Source organism: Ovis canadensis, chromosome 3 (assembly GCF_042477335.2).
Source record: "Ovis canadensis isolate MfBH-ARS-UI-01 breed Bighorn chromosome 3, ARS-UI_OviCan_v2, whole genome shotgun sequence".
In the NCBI taxonomy this organism is placed as follows: Eukaryota; Metazoa; Chordata; class Mammalia; order Artiodactyla; family Bovidae; genus Ovis; species Ovis canadensis.
Genome location: NC_091247.1, coordinates 168,691,614 through 168,710,015, shown reverse-complemented (window position 1 = coordinate 168,710,015; position 18,402 = coordinate 168,691,614). Strand labels below are relative to the sequence as shown.

At 48.0% G+C, this 18,402-nt stretch overlaps 1 protein-coding gene across 10 annotated transcripts in view; it reads right to left on the bottom strand.

Moving 5' to 3' along the window:
• BAZ2A (bromodomain adjacent to zinc finger domain 2A) overlaps window positions 1-18,402 on the bottom strand; it is a 35,189-nt gene that overhangs the window by 3,907 nt on the left and 12,880 nt on the right. For 5 of the 10 annotated variants that reach the window (XM_069580996.1, XM_069580997.1, XM_069580995.1 and 2 more), the window contains 26 exons: window positions 15,389-15,526; window positions 13,204-13,797; window positions 12,968-13,066; window positions 12,150-12,335; window positions 11,451-11,669; window positions 10,565-11,011; window positions 10,360-10,420; window positions 8,989-9,097; window positions 8,717-8,818; window positions 8,341-8,551; window positions 6,665-6,765; window positions 6,327-6,392; window positions 5,913-6,146; window positions 5,523-5,777; window positions 4,363-4,577; window positions 3,999-4,073; window positions 3,625-3,805; window positions 3,463-3,522; window positions 3,121-3,265; window positions 1,943-2,595; window positions 1,559-1,781; window positions 1,297-1,452; window positions 1,033-1,184; window positions 555-844; window positions 327-459; window positions 75-221 (listed from right to left, as the gene is read on the bottom strand). In XM_069580996.1, the coding sequence (XP_069437097.1) occupies window positions 75-221; window positions 327-459; window positions 555-844; window positions 1,033-1,184; window positions 1,297-1,452; window positions 1,559-1,781; window positions 1,943-2,595; window positions 3,121-3,265; window positions 3,463-3,522; window positions 3,625-3,805; window positions 3,999-4,073; window positions 4,363-4,577; window positions 5,523-5,777; window positions 5,913-6,146; window positions 6,327-6,392; window positions 6,665-6,765; window positions 8,341-8,551; window positions 8,717-8,818; window positions 8,989-9,097; window positions 10,360-10,420; window positions 10,565-11,011; window positions 11,451-11,669; window positions 12,150-12,335; window positions 12,968-13,066; window positions 13,204-13,797; window positions 15,389-15,524 (5,250 nt within the window). In that variant the 5' untranslated portion in view covers window positions 15,525-15,526. The remainder of the gene's footprint in view (window positions 1-74; window positions 222-326; window positions 460-554; window positions 845-1,032; window positions 1,185-1,296; window positions 1,453-1,558; window positions 1,782-1,942; window positions 2,596-3,120; window positions 3,266-3,462; window positions 3,523-3,624; window positions 3,806-3,998; window positions 4,074-4,362; window positions 4,578-5,522; window positions 5,778-5,912; window positions 6,147-6,326; window positions 6,393-6,664; window positions 6,766-8,340; window positions 8,552-8,716; window positions 8,819-8,988; window positions 9,098-10,359; window positions 10,421-10,564; window positions 11,012-11,450; window positions 11,670-12,149; window positions 12,336-12,967; window positions 13,067-13,203; window positions 13,798-15,388; window positions 15,527-18,402) is intronic. The other 5 variants (XM_069581000.1, XM_069581004.1, XM_069581002.1 and 2 more) reach the window with 1 other exon arrangement.

The following is an 18,402-nucleotide window of genomic DNA, read 5'->3' as shown; positions in this document are numbered from 1 at the left end:
TAAGACTGGTGGTAAATGGGATGAGAAAGAAAACCTCTGACTTGCTCGGGAGTGGGATGAGAGAGCAGACGTACCTGGGCCAGACAGACAGCACAGAACCAGTCTCCTTCCGGGACAGCCTCCATCTTGGGCCGAAGGCAGTAAATATGGCAGCCACGGTCACACCCATCACAAAGTAGAAGAAACTCATCGTTGTCACCCTTCCGGCAGACTAGACAGGTCTGGACCAGGGTTGTGAGGAGTCAGGGTGAGCCCTCAAGCCTCTCTGCCTGCCACTCACCCCACCTATCCCAGCTGCCATCTCTTCAGCTCCCCAGGCTTCTCACCACTTTGTTGACAGACTTCTCCCAGGCAATGGACCTCTCCAGCTGGCCCAGGCACAAGCAGACTTGGGCTGCGCTCCGGCATCGCTCTAGCGTTTGGCGCCAGGCCCGAACTCGAGGAGTGATCTCGTATGATCTGATGGGAGAAAGTGGTGATTTGGGGATGAGGAGTAGGATTTATTAAATTGATTCCTTCTCCCCAAGACCAAGAACTGGAGGGTGGGCACTCACATCTCTGCAGGCGTACACTGTGGGGCACTACTGGGCGTGCTGAGCAGGGCCTTCTCCAGCACAACCTCATGAGCTGGCCACAGGGGCTCCCGCAGGTACCGCCGCTCCACATTCTGCTCCAGGGCAGCAAGTCGCATCACTGCCAGGTCCAGGGGGTTGGTGGTTTTACGCTGGGGTGCCAGACCTTCCTTGCCTCGACCCCGCCAGGTGATATCCTCCTGGGAATCAGCTAAGTGCTCACAGTAGGCCAAGTCTTCACGAGTAGAGTCTGGGCTGGGACATGTCCAGCCCTGCAGGTGGGAGAGAGAAATAAAAACTCATTATAAAAGAAGGACATTGAGCGCAGAAAAAGATGTGACCCATTTAGGGTCATGGGAAGTCACTTTGCAAAATGAGAACCCTAGGTTTTTCCTAACAGGGTATGAGAGATTAACACCCTCTCCTCAACAACCCCCTACCCAGTGCCAGCCCAGGGTACCCGAATCTGCAGATCAGACAGGATCACCCGCTGTTCCAGCTCCTCCACCCACTGAAGGACAGCCAGGTCTGTCTCATATGTCTTCTCTTTGGGGGTCCAGCTCACGATCCCTTCTTCAAAGGCAGGTAGCTGACTGGGCTCAAAGATGGGGTCTGAGAAGACAGAAGGCAGAAGGAAAAGCCCATCAGGCTGTTCACCATCCAGAGCAGCAGCTCAAAATTGACCTGGGCTCCTCAGCTCAGGTTGGTTAAGTATTTATTTTACCTGTTGAGGGCCGTAGGCAGACTTCCTGTAAGAAGTCCCTGTGCTTGTTTAGGTGTTTGTGAAGTGCTTTCTCTCGGATGCCTCGGGGGTGCAGGGCCTTGAGCGTGGCATCCAATGTCTCAGGATCTCGGATCCACCACCAGCCAGAGCGCATCTCTGTGAACACAGTTTATCTGTGTAACATGGGCAGTGGGAACTACATGGTCCATATCTGATGCCACTCCTACCTATACTCACCCCAGCCTATCCCAAGGTCACTCACCAGGGGGGACAGGCTGGGCTGTCAGCTGGGTCAGGTAACGCTGCTCCATCTGTTTGAAGAACTTACTGGGAGGTCTCCCTCTCCGTTTTGGCTGTCCCTGCCCTGTGGGGCTCTGTGGTGTTTCTCCAGGATCTCCTGCTCGCCTTTTATGAGCTATGCCCAGCAAAGGAGTAGAAGAGAACGGCCCTGGAGAATAGGAGTTGGCAGCACTGGCTCTACTCACCTATGAATGAGATGAAACATAAGATGATGGGGCTGTTTTCATGCTGACAGGACCCCAGTGGCCTCATCCCTTCCCCCCAACCATGGCAACAGCCCACAGCCAGGCAACCTAGCCTATGGCCAGATGAATGTAAGTGCATAGCACTAATTCTGGGTACTTACTGGCTTGGAAGAAGCAGGTAGCTGAGGGGAAAGAGTGGGCTGGTCCTCAGAAACTGCAGGGGGTGGTGTAGGGACAGCATTGCAGGGCATCTGGGCTGAGAAACTAAACCAGGGAGCTTGAGAATCAGGGCTGGCTTCTGTCTCGTCAGGTTCTGGCTCCTCCGGGGCATGTGATGGGGCTGGGTCCAGTTTTCCGGGACTGCTATCAGGCGTGAGGACTGAGCTGCTCAGCAGGGAGCCATGGTTCTGAGTCTGGCTCAGCCAAGACAGGAAGGCTGACTGGCTGAGGTCATGCTGGCTCTGACCCAGAGACAATGGGGAGCCTTCTGGCTCCAGGAACCCATTATGAGCGTGAGGATGGGACTGAAGCTGGGGCTGGGCATGAGCCTGAAGCTGAGGATGGGACTGAGTCTCCGGCTGAAGCTGGGTCTGAGGCTCTTCTGAACCTTGACCCTTGGAATGAGATTTCAAGTGCCTAGGTTGCATAGAGCCAGGCTTAGTTTTCCGAGGTCGGCCTCGGGCCCGGGCAGGAGAACTGGCAGAGGTGCTGGAGCCAGCTAACTCCCTCTTCAGAGAGAAGGAGGCTGGGCTGGTTGTTGAATGGGTTGCCACTTTTAAGGAGTCAGTTTCCTGTTTTATCACATCCTCAGGAACTGTAAAGCAAAGGGAAGAGCATAAGACACACTGGTATATAATGGGAAAGAAAGAGGGTGTACAAACACAGGACATATACTTTCTTTTTCTCTTGGACTTAATCCCCCACTTTTTGAGACTGCACTGGAAAATGCTTACATGGCAACCAGCATAGTATCTGCAAAAGAAAAACTATGTTCCCAAGTAATTATCATCAGCATAAACATAAGCTAACATTTATTGAGAACCAGCTATGTTATACATTATTCTAAGTTATTATTCTATTAAGTTACTTTAATCCCCTCAACAGCCCTATGACATATACATTTTATTATTAATTCCATCTCACAAATGAAAACTGAAGCATATCACTGGTAAATGGCAGAGCACAAGGTAGGCAGTCTTACTCCAGAGCCTGTGCTCCTATCCATAGTATGCTAAACTGACTGTCATACAATCAAAAGCCCAAGATGCTAGGTAGAGGAAAAGGAATTCCTTAACTTTCGTGAGCTGGGACTCAAACCAGGGTCCTACAACACACCTACCTAAGCTTCCCTCTGTTCCTTCCACAAAGATACCAGTCAAGTAGGGCAACACCCAGTAGCGGCGTCTGTAGCGGTCCTGACCCAAGGAGACTGCTCGAAGCATCTGGGATGAGTGAAGCAGCTTTTTTCGAAAGAAGAGCTGACGCTGGGTAGGCAGTGGAAAAGGAAGATGAATGAAAAACACACTTCCAGGGTGACAGTGGTGACTTCGTCCAGTATATGGGAGAAAGGCATGGCTCTCAGCTTCCCTATAAAATTGATACCATCTAGGCCCAACTCATAAGGTAACCAATTCCCACCCAGGCCCTATCTCCAGCTCCTGGGAGGCTAGAAGCACAATACCTTGCTCAGTTTTTCTATCTGGCGCTCTAGCTCTGGGATGCTAGATGCTGTGATATCAACCTGGAGAAGAAACAAGTAGACACCGAGAAAAAGGGAATCATCAGATTCAAGGGAAAGAAAGAATGCTTTCCACCTCCCACCTTCCTTGGTCTAGGCTAGTACCTCTCCATCCCTTCGACCCCTACGGCCATGGACAGCAGCTGCAGTCTCCTCCTCTTCCTCCTCTTCCATGCCACTGGTCTCCTCCATGATCCGAGAACTGCGCCTCCGCCCCAGGCCTTCCTCTGGCCCCTGCAGCTCTACCTCAGGTCGCCCCGTTCGCTTGGCCAGAACAGTTTTCAATCTTGACACACACAGTTTAAGGGAAACTGTGGTGAGGAACACAATACCGCCACAACAGGAACACCTTGAATCTAAGCCGCCCCGGGCCCTGGACTGGTCTCAACCCCAGGAGAGGGGCTAAGGACACCAAGTTCCAAACACAAGCCCTGGGCATGCTTCACCTTGTCCCCTTCTCTCCTCTGTCCTGTCCTTACCTCCGCAGCCGGCCTTCAACAATCCACTTGTTTTTCCTGTAGCTGGACATACTCTCTAGAGTCTTGTCAATCTCACTGCAGGGAAACAGAGAATAGTATTTTGAGGGAGAAGTGGCAACATACACACAGAAGAAGGGAAGTTCAAGGGTAAAAGGAGTTTCATCCTGGAACCTAGACTGGATGAATGGCAGAGTAAGGCTTGGGCTTGCCCGGGAAGGAAAATTAGATTCAGTCCCAGGTCATACCAGCATGCCCAGAACATGGCGGTAGACACACACCACCTAGGATTTTTAGATGGCTAAACCCCTCCCCTATCCTGGTCTGACCAAGGCACGTAATAACCATCCCCCGCCCAGCCCCTCACTTGATGATGAGGGTGGAGCCATTGAGCTCATGCACAAGGAAGGCCAGAACAGCAGCCTTCTGTTGGGGTGGCTGGGCTTGAAAAGGCTGGGTGCGCAGGCTGTCACAGAGGGCTGGCTCCACTCCATATGCCATGAGGAAGCAGCGCAGGATCTCAGACACATTGTCTCTTGTTAGTGGGATCTCGGACACCTTCTCCCCCAAGATCTTTAAGGACTGTTTGGAGAAGAACATAATAGGAGTTAAGAGAGAAAGAGGAGCAACTCAAGTCAATCTGGAATAGGAAAATAGGAGAGAACTATAGGGTTAAGATAGAAAAAGTTAAGAAGGAAAGTTGCTAGGGTAAGATGAGAGAAGAAAAAGGACAGGTACAAAAGAAAAGAAGTATATTAAAGGAAAATGAATAAAATAAGCAGAGGGACGTCAGAAAGAAAAATAAAAAATAGAGGAAAACAAAAATAGGAAGAAACTGCAGATCTTCCTCCATTTGTCCCTGGAGAGAATAATGGAGAATCAGGACCTAAAATCATAAAGCAATGAGAAGTAACCTAAGAAAAAAGGCAGTAAATTACAAGGGATAGCATGTAGTATGCATATCTTCCTCAATTTATGATGGGATCATGTCCCAAAAAATCCATCATAAACTGAAAATATTGTAAGTTGAAAATGCATTTAATACACCTAATCTACAGAACATGACAGCTTAGCCAACCCTACTTTAAACATGCTCAGAACATTTAAATTAGCCTAGAGGAAGGCAAAACCATCATTTAACACAAATCCACTCAATAATAAAATGCTGAGTATCTCACACAATCTACTGCATACTGTACTGAAAGTGAGGAACAGAATGGCTGCAAAAGTGACATGCACGGCTGACTCGCTGCCCAGCACCATGAAGAGTGTACTATTCATTTCTCCAGTCCAGGAAAAGATCAAAATCAAAACCCTAAGTACCTCTACTGAAGACCTATCACTCTTGAACCACTGTAAAGTCGAAAAATTGTAAGTCAAACCACTCCTATTTGGGGACCATTTGTGTATCTCCCTTGACTTGTCCTGACCACTTTGGAAGGGGCTTTCATGTGTTCAACTCAAAAGAGAAAGCAAAGCTGAGAAAAGCACAGACCCCAAGCCCCTGAGCCCAGGAAAGGCCCTCACCTGACAATAGGAGGGCAGGCCAGGGTCACAGAGAGCCGCTTTCAGGAGTCGCACCAGGAGATCCTGCACCTCGCCCAAGCTGTCGCCTTGACACAGGAGCCCCTCCTGCAGGACCCCCAGACTAGGGACATCTTTGGCAGGGTCAAAGCCCAGCACCTTGCCGAAGCTGTGCAGGAACTCCACAATGGTCAAGCAGTCTGAGAAGGCCCCACTAGGCAGGATCAGACCAGGGATGCGTGAGAAGTCAGGCAGCGGCTGTAGGGATAAAAGTGGTAGGTGTTCTGTCAAACACACGGGAAGGCAACAGTCTGGATATCTAGGAGGCTCCTCCTGTAACAGAAGTGTCTTCATGGGTGGCCCCTCCAGGACCTGCTCTTCTCCCCTCACTACCTGGTGGTCAGTCAGACACATGTCCTCTGTGGGCTTCTTCATCTCCTCCAAGATCATCTGCTGCCTCTGCCGCTCCTCCAAGCGCCTCTGTGTGGCCAGCACTTTATCTGCTTTACCCGTTGGCTTGGTCTTGGCCACCTCCTCCTTTTCCTTCATTTTTACCTTCTCCTTCTTCTCCCTCTTGACTTTTTCCTTCAGTTTTTCCTGCTTTGTTTTTACCTTCTCCTTCTCAGCCTACCCACCCAAGGGAGAGAGGAATCAAGAATGCCGTGAAGATTCACATCACCACCCTTCCCTGGTCCCCTCCTCCCCACCTTATACCCAGAAACATGACTATAAAACATGACCAACTCATGTATCCTGCAAAATCAGTTTGATGACTTCAAAGTTACACCTGTGCATATATGCACCTACCTTGGATTTCTTCTTGGTTTCCTTCTGCTTTAAGCTCTTGGTCTCTTGTTTCCTCTTGTTTTTGGCCTGTAAACCATAAAGGAAGTCATTTCTCCTCAAACTCTGAAAGCATCACTGCTTGGGCTAGGATTCAAAAACAAACAAGGATGCCGGGGAGAATAGCTGAGACATGGGATGAGGGGTTGGCAATGGATCAATTCTTTCACCCTGGAGATGCCCACATTATTTTTGAACAAGCCAAATTCTCTAAATGGCAGGTGGCAGGCGTGGGAGATGGAAAAGACAGAGCGGCTGTAGGAGAAGTTAACCTACTGTGGAATCTTGCTGATGTCCCTCACCTGCCCTTGGTTAGTAGTCTGACACTCTCCCCGCTGCACCTTCTGCTTTATCTTCTTCTTGATTTTACACATCTTTGCTTTATCCTCCTCATTCAGTGTTTCTGTGAGAGCAAAAAGAAAAATGAAGAGTGAGGCAGGCAGACCCATCTCCAGCATCCAGACCAGCACATGCCTATCACAAAGCTAGCCTCCAAACAGCTCCATGAAGAAACTAGATGACTGTTTGTTTTTTTAAGTATACATAAAATGCTGGGAGAAAAAAATGTACGAGAGGAAATTCCTACGGAGGTAACACAAATGGCATCTCGTGCCCAGAAGCACCAGCCTCTGGAACTTAGACTGCTTTAGCAAGGGTCCTGGAGGCCAGAACAGCAGAGTAGCCTTAGAGACTGTCCCTCTCCCAGGCTGCCTGACAGGTTGATTTTAGAACTAAGAAAGGAAGCAGAAAAACTGCCAGAGAAAGCAGGTGGTCTTGAGTTGGAAGCACCAATTAAGCAAGAATGTGCCAGAAAGGAAGGGCCCAGATAAAGGACACTTTAGTAGAATCCTATCAAATCTGACACAGTTATTGCCTATGTTCAGCTCCTATGTCTTGCTCCATTAAAATATCTGAATTTCTTCTCCATTGGAAGATGATATTGAGATGTGATTCTGCAGACAACAGTGTTTTAGAACTGATGTTTTTGATACAATAGCACCTATCCTATTCTGGCATAGAAATACTACCACCACTACTACATCTGTGCAGCAACCCTCTAAGTTTAGATACTATCTGCAGATGAACCACTATGAGGCTTTACTTGCTCCAGTTCATACAGTCAGAATTTGGCAGAGCTGGAATTCTGAATAAGAGATACCTGATTCCAAATTCTTTCACATTCTTCATACTATATAAGGGTAAGTGCAATATTTACTGAAAAATACAGACATTTCCTACCTATCCATCCCATTAAAACAGTACCAATTATCTTTTGGATTCAGATGTGAATTCTAAACCTCTATGATGGTGGCAAACGAGTGTTTACACAAGACAAGCCAAGACCAGTAAGATAAGTAAGAGGCTAAAAGATGGTAAGAAAGGACATGAAAGCCCTCTCCTCTCATAATTATTTCTGGGATACCACCCCCACCTCCCCGCACAAGGCTCCACTAAAGAGAAACTCAAGAAAGGAACTGGTTGTTTTTAAAAAAAAAAGAGAGACACACAGATGTATAGAACAGACTTTGGACGCTGAGGGAGAGGGTGGGATGATTTGGGAGAATGGCATTGAAGCATGTATACTATCATGTAAGAAACAAATTGCCAGTCTATGTTTGATGCAGGATACAGGATGCTTGGGGCTGGTGCACAGGGATGATCCAGAGAGATGATATGGGGTGGGAAGTGGGAGAGGGGCTCAGGAAGCTCAGGGGCTCATGTACATCCGTGGCTGATTCATGTCAATGTATGGCAAAACCAACACAGTATTGTAAAGTAAAATAAAGTAAACAAACAAACAAACAAACGAAAGTGCTAGGACCCTGATGCTGCTTTCCAGAGAGGGGAAGGTAATTCAGATTCATTCCATCCAGATGTCAGTCACACTCCTGGGAAACCTAGGCATTAATCAATTCATCAACATTTCAGATACCTCAGAGAGTGAGCAGAATTCCCAAGTTAAGAAACATCACGGTACCTTGGGCCTCCAGTTTCTTTAGGAGGCGGGTGTCTGTCTTATTCAACAGCTCAGTGATTTTGACCTTGGGTGGCCGACCTCGGCCCCGTTTCACCTTGGGGACTTCCTTGGTCTTGGCCTTCTCAGTGTTTCGAGGTCGGCCCCGTTTCCCAGTAATTGCCTGAATCCTGGATGGGATCTCCTCTGCTGAGAGCTGTACCCACTGCAAGCCCTGAGGTAAGAAGGAAGACATTGTTACAACTGAAGTTCATGCAAGCCACCAGAACCTCTGAACCATCTGATGTCTGAGAATCTCCAAACCCCATGAGGAAGCTGCAGCTTGTCCACCAACCCCTCCTCATATTTAAAAAAGTATATTTAACCCTTGGGTGTGCACCTCTGGTGTGTCTCTCTCTTCAAAGAAATCACCAACAGGCATACGGGGACTGAAGCTGAAGTGCTCCCGACGGACGTTGTGTACCACGTTGCGGCTCAGGTACTGCAAGGAGGAGGTAAAGTGCTGTCAGTGAAGTTACAGTCCTACCATGCCCTTTGGCCATCAACAGCACAAGCAGAACAAGCCCCAGAGCAGACAATGCCAGCCTGTCACCACTGGGCCCGAAAAAGGAGTCTGTGCTTTCCTACAAGAGTCCACAAAAGCTCCATTACCTTGATCACTTCCGGGAACTGTTTCATCCTCTTCCCACAAGGGCCGTAATACCAGGTCTCCCCCTGCCACCGGTGGCTGCCCTTCTTGATGCGCACCTCTCTCCGCCATCTGCCAGAGAAGCACACGGGCCCTGCCGCCAGGTCACACCCCTACCCACTCTTAAGCCACCCAGAAGCCAACCCCACTAAGCAGATGGCCCTCCCCACACCTATCTCACTAGAACTGCATATAGATGCAGAGGCACAAGACTTCCCTGGTGGCTCAGATGGTAAAGCGTCTGCCTGCAGTGCGAGAGACCCAGGTTCAATCCCTGGGTCAGGAAGATCCTCTGGAGAAGGAAATGGCACCCCACTCCAGTACTCTTGCCTGGAAAATCCCATGGACAGAGGAGCCTGGTAGGCTATGTCCATGGGGTGGCAAAGAGTCAGACACTTTGTGAGCGACTTCACTTTCACTTTTTCTGAGATACAAGGTTGGCCAGAAGGCAGGCCTGAGCCTCAAGCCCCTCAGTGGCTCAGGGGAAAGCAACACACCACATTGCACAACGCAGAAAGACCTCCACCCGCCCACTTCCAAAGTCAGCGAGAGAAGCAGTCAGAAACCCCCTCCCTAATGCCATTCAGGACAAATTACTGGGCTTCCAGCAAAGAATATAGACCGAAGAGAATAAAGGCAGAAATGACAGAGGGTAGGGAGGCAAGCAGAAGAACAAACTCACTGCCGACTCCATGAAATGACTCCGTAGAGGCCAGGGTTTAGTAAGGAACTCTGTGTTCTGAGCAACAGATTATTCTAAGACTAAGCCTTATCTTTCTCTCAAAACTTAAAGCAGAACTCAGACTTGGTGACCACAAGTAGCCTAGAGGGGCGGGGGTGGGGAAGATCAGGAAGGCAGTTATTCCTACAAAGCCCTTGGTGTTAGCTGGCTTGTTCATTCTGGTCACATACTGTTCCTGCCCTTAGAGTGCATTAAAAAAAAAAAAACCCCGATTCATGGGGATGAAGCCACTCCCCATTCACTGCTATTCCTTCTCCAAACATATAGGACAAATGAACTCAACTGGACACCTGAATCCCAGACCCGCCAGCTGAATTTGGAAAAGATAACAGCACTAGCCCCTCGAGGAAAAAACTAAGTAGCCACAATATGAGGAAAGAATGGGTGAGGGAAGGAAGACAGTGACAAAGGAAGAAAGAAAGCCTAAGAATCTCATGCCCAAAAACATTATCATTGCAGATAACTATCGTTTAACCTATTCTTGTCCAGTCCATTCCTCCCCCACCTCAGATGAGAGCTCCCTTCCCTTCTTCCTAGAATCATTCATTAAATGTGTCAAAGGTCAATGCATGTAATAAATTAGAGCATTTACCCATGTTGGAGGGGAAGACGAACTTCTTCTGGGGTAGCAATACGTCTCCTCAGGACATCACCTGGGGGGAGGAAGACAGGGATACCCAAGTTAAGAGGTCAAGCAAAATACTGAAACAACAGGTCAGTGAGGAGGGGCTAAACGCCACATGAGACAGATAGGTTTCCCTGGAACCAGTCGGGTGGAACAGAATCTAGAGACTCACCGCTACCAGAGGGAGGGACTCCTACAGTGGTGTCTTCCAGGTCAGCAGTTGTTTCAGGGACGCTGCTGATATCCTTGTCTGCTGGGGAGACTGTCGGGAAGACAGCTGCCGGGGAAGCGGCAGGAGAGGCTTTGGGGGAGGTCACTGGGGAGGCTGTCAAGGAGACTTCTGAGGAGACTGGTGGGAGTGCTGCTGAGGAAGCTGGAGAGACCACTGGGAAGGCTGCTGGGGAGATGGCTGGGGAAATTTCTGGAGAGGCTGCTGGAGACACTGCCAGGGAAATTGCTGAGGAGGCTGTTGGTGAGACTGCTGGCGAGGTTGCTGGATGTAGCTGAATAGTGGATGACTGGTCAGGGGCTGGCTGGGTCAGAGGTGGGAAGTCTGAAGCCTGAGTCTCCATTTCTTCCTGTTCTGCATCACTACCATTATTCAGGTCAAAGCTATTATCTAGAATCCAAAGGGACAGGATGGATAAAGGAAAAATGACCCTATAAAATAAGTGAATCTACTCAGACAAACATGGACTAAGTTAAGCAAGGTTACTTCAAGGGCTTTCCCCTAGGATAGGAAAAAGAGAAGTAGCCTCTGGCTGTCCTCCCCTATCACTCATGAAGGTTAAAGGGCAAAACTGCTGCTGCTGTCACTGTGTGAATACCTTTCACCTGGAGCCAATAAAGGCCTCTGGTTCCTTTCTCCTGCAAACTCCAAGTCTTACCCACAAGTTCTTTGGGCACAGAGAAGTCAGAATGCCTTTTTTCAGTCCCACCATACACCATCCCATGGCCCCTCAGCTCCCAGCAAAGTCTTCTCATAGATCTCCCAGTCCTAAGGCCTATACTTTCACCTTTTCCTAGGTCAAGGACTTCGTCTAGCTTTCCTCACTCACCTTGCAGAACAGACTCCCCGAGGACAGGTGGAGAGGTGGGGCTGGCAAAAAGAGAGGCTGAAGTTTGACTGTCATCTGCCAGGAGACTGAAGGCAGTGGCATTATTGAGGGAAGGGCAATCAAGGGCAGATATCACAGGGCTGTCCTCCAGAGGCAGCTTGTCCTCTGCACCCATCAGCTCCGTGTCATCTATACCGTAGAGTCCTCCACTCACTGGCTCTTCAGGGGTAGAAAATCAGGAAGTGAGATTTAAGAAACATTAGTGTGAATATATCCAATTCTACTTCCTATAGGGTGAAGGTTCTTTCTAATATTAGTGAAGGAAAGGCAAATGGTTCTATTAACCCACAGACCAACACAAAATTCTAGTATCTATCATAAAACAGTGTGGTAAAAGGTAATGTTTTCCTTCCAGTTAGTGAGAACCCAAATAGCCCAACTGTGTTGTAAGAAGTCCCTATCCAGGGCTCCTGGCCAAAAGGAACACTGGGAGACAATGTGGGAAATGAACCAATTCAGCTCAGAGTGCAATTGGCGCAGTCAGGCCAGTGGCATGAAACTGTGACCTGCCAGGATCATCTGGGGGCCCCAGAGGCCCAAATTCCCAAATACTTTCCCTGGCTTACTGTCTCTTCTAGGTGGTATAAGTCAGTTACCCTCTGCATAGATATGTTGAAGGGAGTCAATCTCCAAGCCTACCCGGTGCCAGAGCGTTGAAGGGCTCAAGAGAGACTTCACTGAGGATTGGAGTGTCTTCCAGTTGATCAGGAAGATGCGAAGGATCATCTAAGCAGCTCACTGTGGGATCAGGGACCAAGACTGAGACCTCCTGGTGTAATGATTCCACAGAAGGGACGGAGCCGTTGTAGCCACACATCTTTAGTTCTAGGATACCCCAGGAGAGGGCAAAAGTCAAAGTCAGTGCCTTCAATGGGTTCAGTCAGCTATAGTAGGCAATCTTTGCTAGAGGGACGGATGATCATTCTTTCAACATTTATGGGTGCCAGTTCTATGTTGGGTACCAAAAATATCAAGAACTTTGATTAAACAAAGATGTGTGAGTAAGATCTTACAGCAGATAAAACGGGAAAAGAAGAGTGGGGTCTGAGACAAGAACCCATGGTGTTTTCAGCTATTTTCCCCCATCCAGTGGGAACAGGTGTTAGAGAAAACATCCTGTGACTTTACAGGGTGGTCATCCCTTGTGCTTGGAATCAATAGCAAATTATATTCTGAGGGAAAAGATGAGAGAGACTGCACATGTACCAATGCTAAGAACAACAAAAAAGAAAGGAGACTGAGTAGACAAGCAATGGCATGCTCTGCCTGTTCCTTCCCTCCTTCATGTGCCAATCACTACTTAGGGCTCAGCCCACTTTAGCAGCCAGTCTGGCTCTGCCACAGTCAAATCAAACTGGCCTCTTTGCCTCTTGCTGATGCTCCAACCCCTTCCTATATCTTAGAAGAAGCCTTTATTGATGCAGGGTGTCTGTTGGGGCTGTTTCGGGCTCGCCCACCTGCCCTCTCCAGGCCAGCAGCTCTGCATGAGCTTGAAATAATTTGCACTCCCACTCTCGAGCTGGTGCTGCTGCCACAAAAACACCAGCCACTTGGCTCTGCTAATCACCAACATGCAAATCAGCCTCCACTGCAGAGAGCTGGAAAGACAAGTTTTCCTCACCTCAAAAAGCCACTGCCCCCCACAGCCCCATTTTCCCTCTCCCACCCAGCTCATGGGCCCACATGAGTATACCTGGCTGCTCTTCCTCCAGCTCCAGGCTGCCCACTAAGCCAGCACCGTTCTCTGTCACAGCGGAAGTCAGTGCCTTTTCTGCTGCCGCACCAGGATGGACACCACTGCCCACCTCCTGGGAGGGTGCAAAGGTCTGGATGCTGGACCCCAACATAGGAGAAGTCTGTGGGGAGGTGAAAAAACTAGGGGGTCCATTGGGCATCACCTCAAAATTCTGGTCGGGAAAGGAATCATAGAGTTCCTGTGAATCGAAGTTAAGCCCCATGGGACTCTGGGTACCGTTGGCCCAGAACTCTTGGCTCCCAGCCCGAAGGTTAGTGTTGTGACTTGGGGATGAAGGTTGCCGGCTGCCCCCAAGGATGCCATTGAGTGGGTACTGTCCCCCCGAGAACTGGGAGAGAAGGGGTGGGTCCTTGAGGTTGTTGCCAGGATTGGCAGATGGGTACTGTGAGTAGTTCCAGAGACAGTCGTAGGCCACGTTGGGGTGATGGAGGTGTGAGGTGCTGGAGGAGTGGGGAGCAGAGTTCAAAATCCCTGAAGTAGTAGTGTGAGATACAGTAGATAAGCCATTAACATTCACATCCCCATTCAAACCTGGCAGAGAAGGAGGGAAAAGGGTCAGTTTCAGATATGCATGCAAGTAACAATATCAATTCTACTAAAGGAATAGCACTGACTAGAAAAAGTAAAGGTGAAGGGGTGCGAGATTCCCCCTCTACTATATTTACAGTTTTTTTTGGTCTCCAGGGAAAACCAAACCCAGATGCTCCTGGATGTTAAGCTTAGCAACTGCGGCTGAGGCTGCTGAGTAGGGGGTTGGGGAACTCTCCTGGCCTACTACAGAAACGACCAGCAGGGAGATGGCTGCTGCTGACGCTCAGGGCTTTTTTTCTTTTCTAAATGAAACTGTTTGCAGAATCTCTACAGTGACTTGTATTCTTCCCCACCCTCATTCCCTGGAGGAATTCTTCCCTTGGAGTGGCATGACTGTATCCTCCATTTCCCTTCCCCCGCCCCCCTGCCTTTCCCAGTGCCTGTTTGGCCCCACGGTGGCACCAGAAGGGACAGCCTCCACCTCACTGGCACATGCAGATCCAGCACTTTGTGCTGGGCTAAGAATAGAATCTGCAGTCACCACAGCAGCAAGATCCCAGCTCAGAGGAGACTGGACTTGGCCCCTCCCCATAGGCACTGAACCCCACAGGGTAATAGGCACCGAGGGGAATCTCTGCATGACCAGTACTGCAGACTTCACCTTTCACACCCATGGCAGCCTCTGGACTGGAGGGCAATCAAATAAAAGAAACCAAAATACTAAGGAAGCTTCAGGGGAGGTGGGGGTGTGAGGGAGTTTCTATCTATCTGCAACCCTCTTGAAGTCAGGAGGGAGTGGTGGTTAAGCATAAGCCTGGGGCAGTATTTTTCTGCTGCAAGAAAGGAGGGAGGCATTTGAGCTCCCCCTGCTTCTAAGCATAAAGTACCTGACTGAAACCAAGGCAAGAGTAGAGAGGTACTTGGCAGAGCCACTGCAGAGAGCAACTGATAGGCCAAATCCAGGGAAAGACCTGATCCTGGCAGCAGCACTTCCGTCTGGAATTAGATGTTTCTCTCTGGGGAAGTAGGTAAACTTAAAACTCTCACTGTCCCTCTCTTCTATCCACAAGGACAGGAAGTGGCACAGGCACTTCAAGCATCTGCCCTCTTCTCCGCTGCACAAAGTAAAAGGCAGACAAATCCCAATCCTCACCCAACCCCTCTACCTCCAGTCCTGGGGCGGCTACTCCAATCTCTATAAACAGTTTCTCAGAGGACTGGCCCTTTATCTCTTTCTCACGAGTGCAACCTGGTTATCAGAAGCAGTAGCCACCTCACCACTTTGGGGCAGTAGCCAGGGAACAGGGCTAACAGAAGAACAAGCTAATATGAAAAGGCCAGTACATTTTTCTAATCTCTTCCAACCTTAAAACTAACAGTGTTTCTTCCAAACCCCCCTAGAACTTGCTCTAAGAAGCTTGATTTCTCTCCAGCAGCTGGAGTTCTGAGGATTCACTTTCTCCCTTCCTACCCGACATAAAAGAGAGTTGCTGTGAAATAGCCAACCCAGAGGCGAGCCCACTGATCCCATCAATCTACTCTAAAGAAATGAAGCCCACTCCCTCCCAGGCCACATGGCCCTCACACTCACTTTTCCCTTGCTGGGGGAAGTTCATGGGAGACCCGTTAGTGTAGAGCCCCTCCCCTGAGGAGGGAGAGGGTTTCAGTCCTGAGGCAGCAGGTGCAGGGGGAAGGCCAGTAAAGTTAAAATGGTCGTTTGCCTCCATTTCTGTAGGAGGGGAGAGAAAGGGGAAAAAAATACTGGCGGTTAAACAAGGTTATGTCACCTGAAATATTCTAGAAGGAATGCCCCCACCCTTCCATCTACTTTACTTACCCTTCTCCTACGTAAGTACTGGACAGGGCAGAGTGGTGGGGAGAAAGGGGGTTGAGGAAAAAGAAAAGAGAAGAGGAAATATACTCCTAATCTGGGCAATGACCCTATACAAAGTATTTTTTTAAAATATCAGCCTTGTAGAGATACAAAGAGTTAGGGAGAAAAACCAAAATAGCTGCCTGGAGGAGTCTTTCCCCAGTATAAGCTCCACCCTTTTAACTCCCAGCCCAGGTTAGCCCTCTGTGTTAGATATTAGCCCTCAATCGTAATATTTAACATTCTTCATCCTTTTTTCTCCCCCTCAATTAAGGTCAGAGTCCCATTCTCAGGGTCTACAGAAGGTTCCCAAAGCCATCTTTTGACAGGAAAGCATGGACATGTTGGCAGAAAAAGTATATTTACTACATATCATGTTTTATTATTATAGTTGAGTTAATTTTCATGTTATCCTATCTATAGCCTCAGACATCAGAAGACAGTATAGTTACCTGAGTAAAGGAATTTGAAAAGCACATATTTCAGGAAAGCTGATCATAATGGCAAAACTCGAATCATCAAGTAACACTTCTCCTTTTTCATGGGAAATCCTACGCTCTCAAGAACAAAGCTCTGAAAAGTGTCAAAGCTGGAAAACTGATTAAGTAAGAGTGCCCTAAAGAACAGTATTTTGTTATGACTACTTCCCCATGTTTTGGTTTTGTGGCTTAAATGTAAAGGGTCACTGAGAGAACTGCTAGGTACTTAAACTGTAAAATGCAGTGGCTCATTGGGGAGAAATATGGTTAAAAAGTTCTTTACCCTCTACTGAATATGAGGTGATATACTAGTAGGAATGATGATCAGAATAAATTTATCTTTGGCGCTTCCCTGGTGGCTCAGTGGTAAAGAACCCGCCTGTCACTGTGGGAGAGATGGGTTCAATCCCTGATCCAGGAAGAACTCACATGCCACACAGCAACTAGGTTCATGCGCCACAACTATTGAGCCTGTGCTCTGGAGCCAGGGAGCCAAAATTACTGAAACCCACGAACCCTAGAGCCTGTGCACCAAAATGAGAAGCCCGCACACTGCAACTACAGAGTAGCCTCCTATGTACAAAACTACAGAAAAGCCCTCGCAGCAACAAAGACCCAGCACAGCCAAAAATAAATAAATAAAAGTATTTTGAGGAACTTCCCTGGTGGCCTAGTGGTTAACGATCTGCCTGCCAATGCAGGGGACATGGGTTTGGTCCCTGGTCTAGGAAGAACCCACATGCAGTGGAGCAACTTGGCCCGTGCCCGCCAGCTACTGAGTGTGACTGCCCCAGAGTCTGTGCTCCACAAGAGCAGCCACCACAGTGAGAAGCCCACACACTACAACGACTAGCCCCACTCGCTGCAACTGAACAAAGTCAGTGAGTGGCAGCTAAGACCCAGTGTAGCCAAAAATAAATAGATCTTTATAAAAATTAAAAAAAAATTTTTTTTTAAGAATAAATTTACCTTTGATAGAGCAAAGAGAAAAAGAAAGGAAACAGAAGCTAGGATTATTGGCAAAGTCTGACACGTCAATCAGGTTCTTAGCACACACTAATTTGACATGTGAGAGACATGACCTGCTGTGATACAGAAAAAGCAACTCCTCTGGTTACTACATTTTGAAAAAGGACAGAAGAATTCAGATAGAAAGATTTATCAAGCTCCCAAGATGAAATAATAAGCAGACCTAGGTTATGTGGGGTTCTTTAATATATAATTTTATTTATTCATGGCTGTGCTGGGTCTTCGTTGGTGCGAGAAGGCTTTCCCTAGTTGCGGAGAGTGGGGGCTACTCTTTGTTGCAGGCCCTAGAGCACGCAGATTTCAGTAATTGTGGCATTCGGGCTTAGTTGCTCTGTACCATGTGGAATCTTCCTGGACCAGGACTGAACCCATGTCCTCTGCACTGGCAGACAGAATCTTATCCACTGCACCACCTGGGAAGTCCTAGGTTACATTTTTTGTTTTGTTTTTATTCAGTTGTGCATGTGGGATCTAGTTCCCTGATTAGGGATCAAATCTGGGAGCACAGAGTCTTAACCACTGGACCACCAGGGAAGCCCCCTAGGTGAGGTTTTTTTTTTTTAATAACTTCTTAAAAAAATAAAATAAAAAAACTAGGAGTAAAGCTTTATAAAGAATGAATAAATTAGTTAAGAATATATAAGACCACTGCCCAAGGTTTGTAAGAATCATATTCCTGAACATGCTAGATAATGCAAACTGGCCACCTTTAAGTGAACCTAAGAACCCGAGCATGAAACAAAAACCCAGTATAGCCTATGGTATGATAGCTATAAGATTTTCCATGCTTAATACTGTAATTGTCTCCACCTTCATCAATTTTAACTAGAATTTGAAAAATAAAAGCCACTCTGTATTTTGTCAATTTAAGGGAAGAAAAGTTTTTAGGATAAACTTATTTTCCATATAGGATTTCCTATCTTCATTCTAAAATAAGCAGCAGATCCAAACTTGCTAGGCATCAATGAAGACACTGGGTCTCTACAGAGAAGACCTCAGGGCCCTCCAAGATTTCCCTATAGTTAAAGGCCACTCCTCAGCACTAACGGTCTGATAAAAAAGCACTGTGAAAATAGTGATCCTTCCGAAATGAAAGACATTAAGGAAGAAAAGTTCATCCTCTATTTCCTAGGTTGCATGCATGCTCAGTCACTAAGTCATGTCCAACTCTTTGGGACCCCATGGATTGTCGATCCCGTAGACTATAGCACACCAGGCACCTCT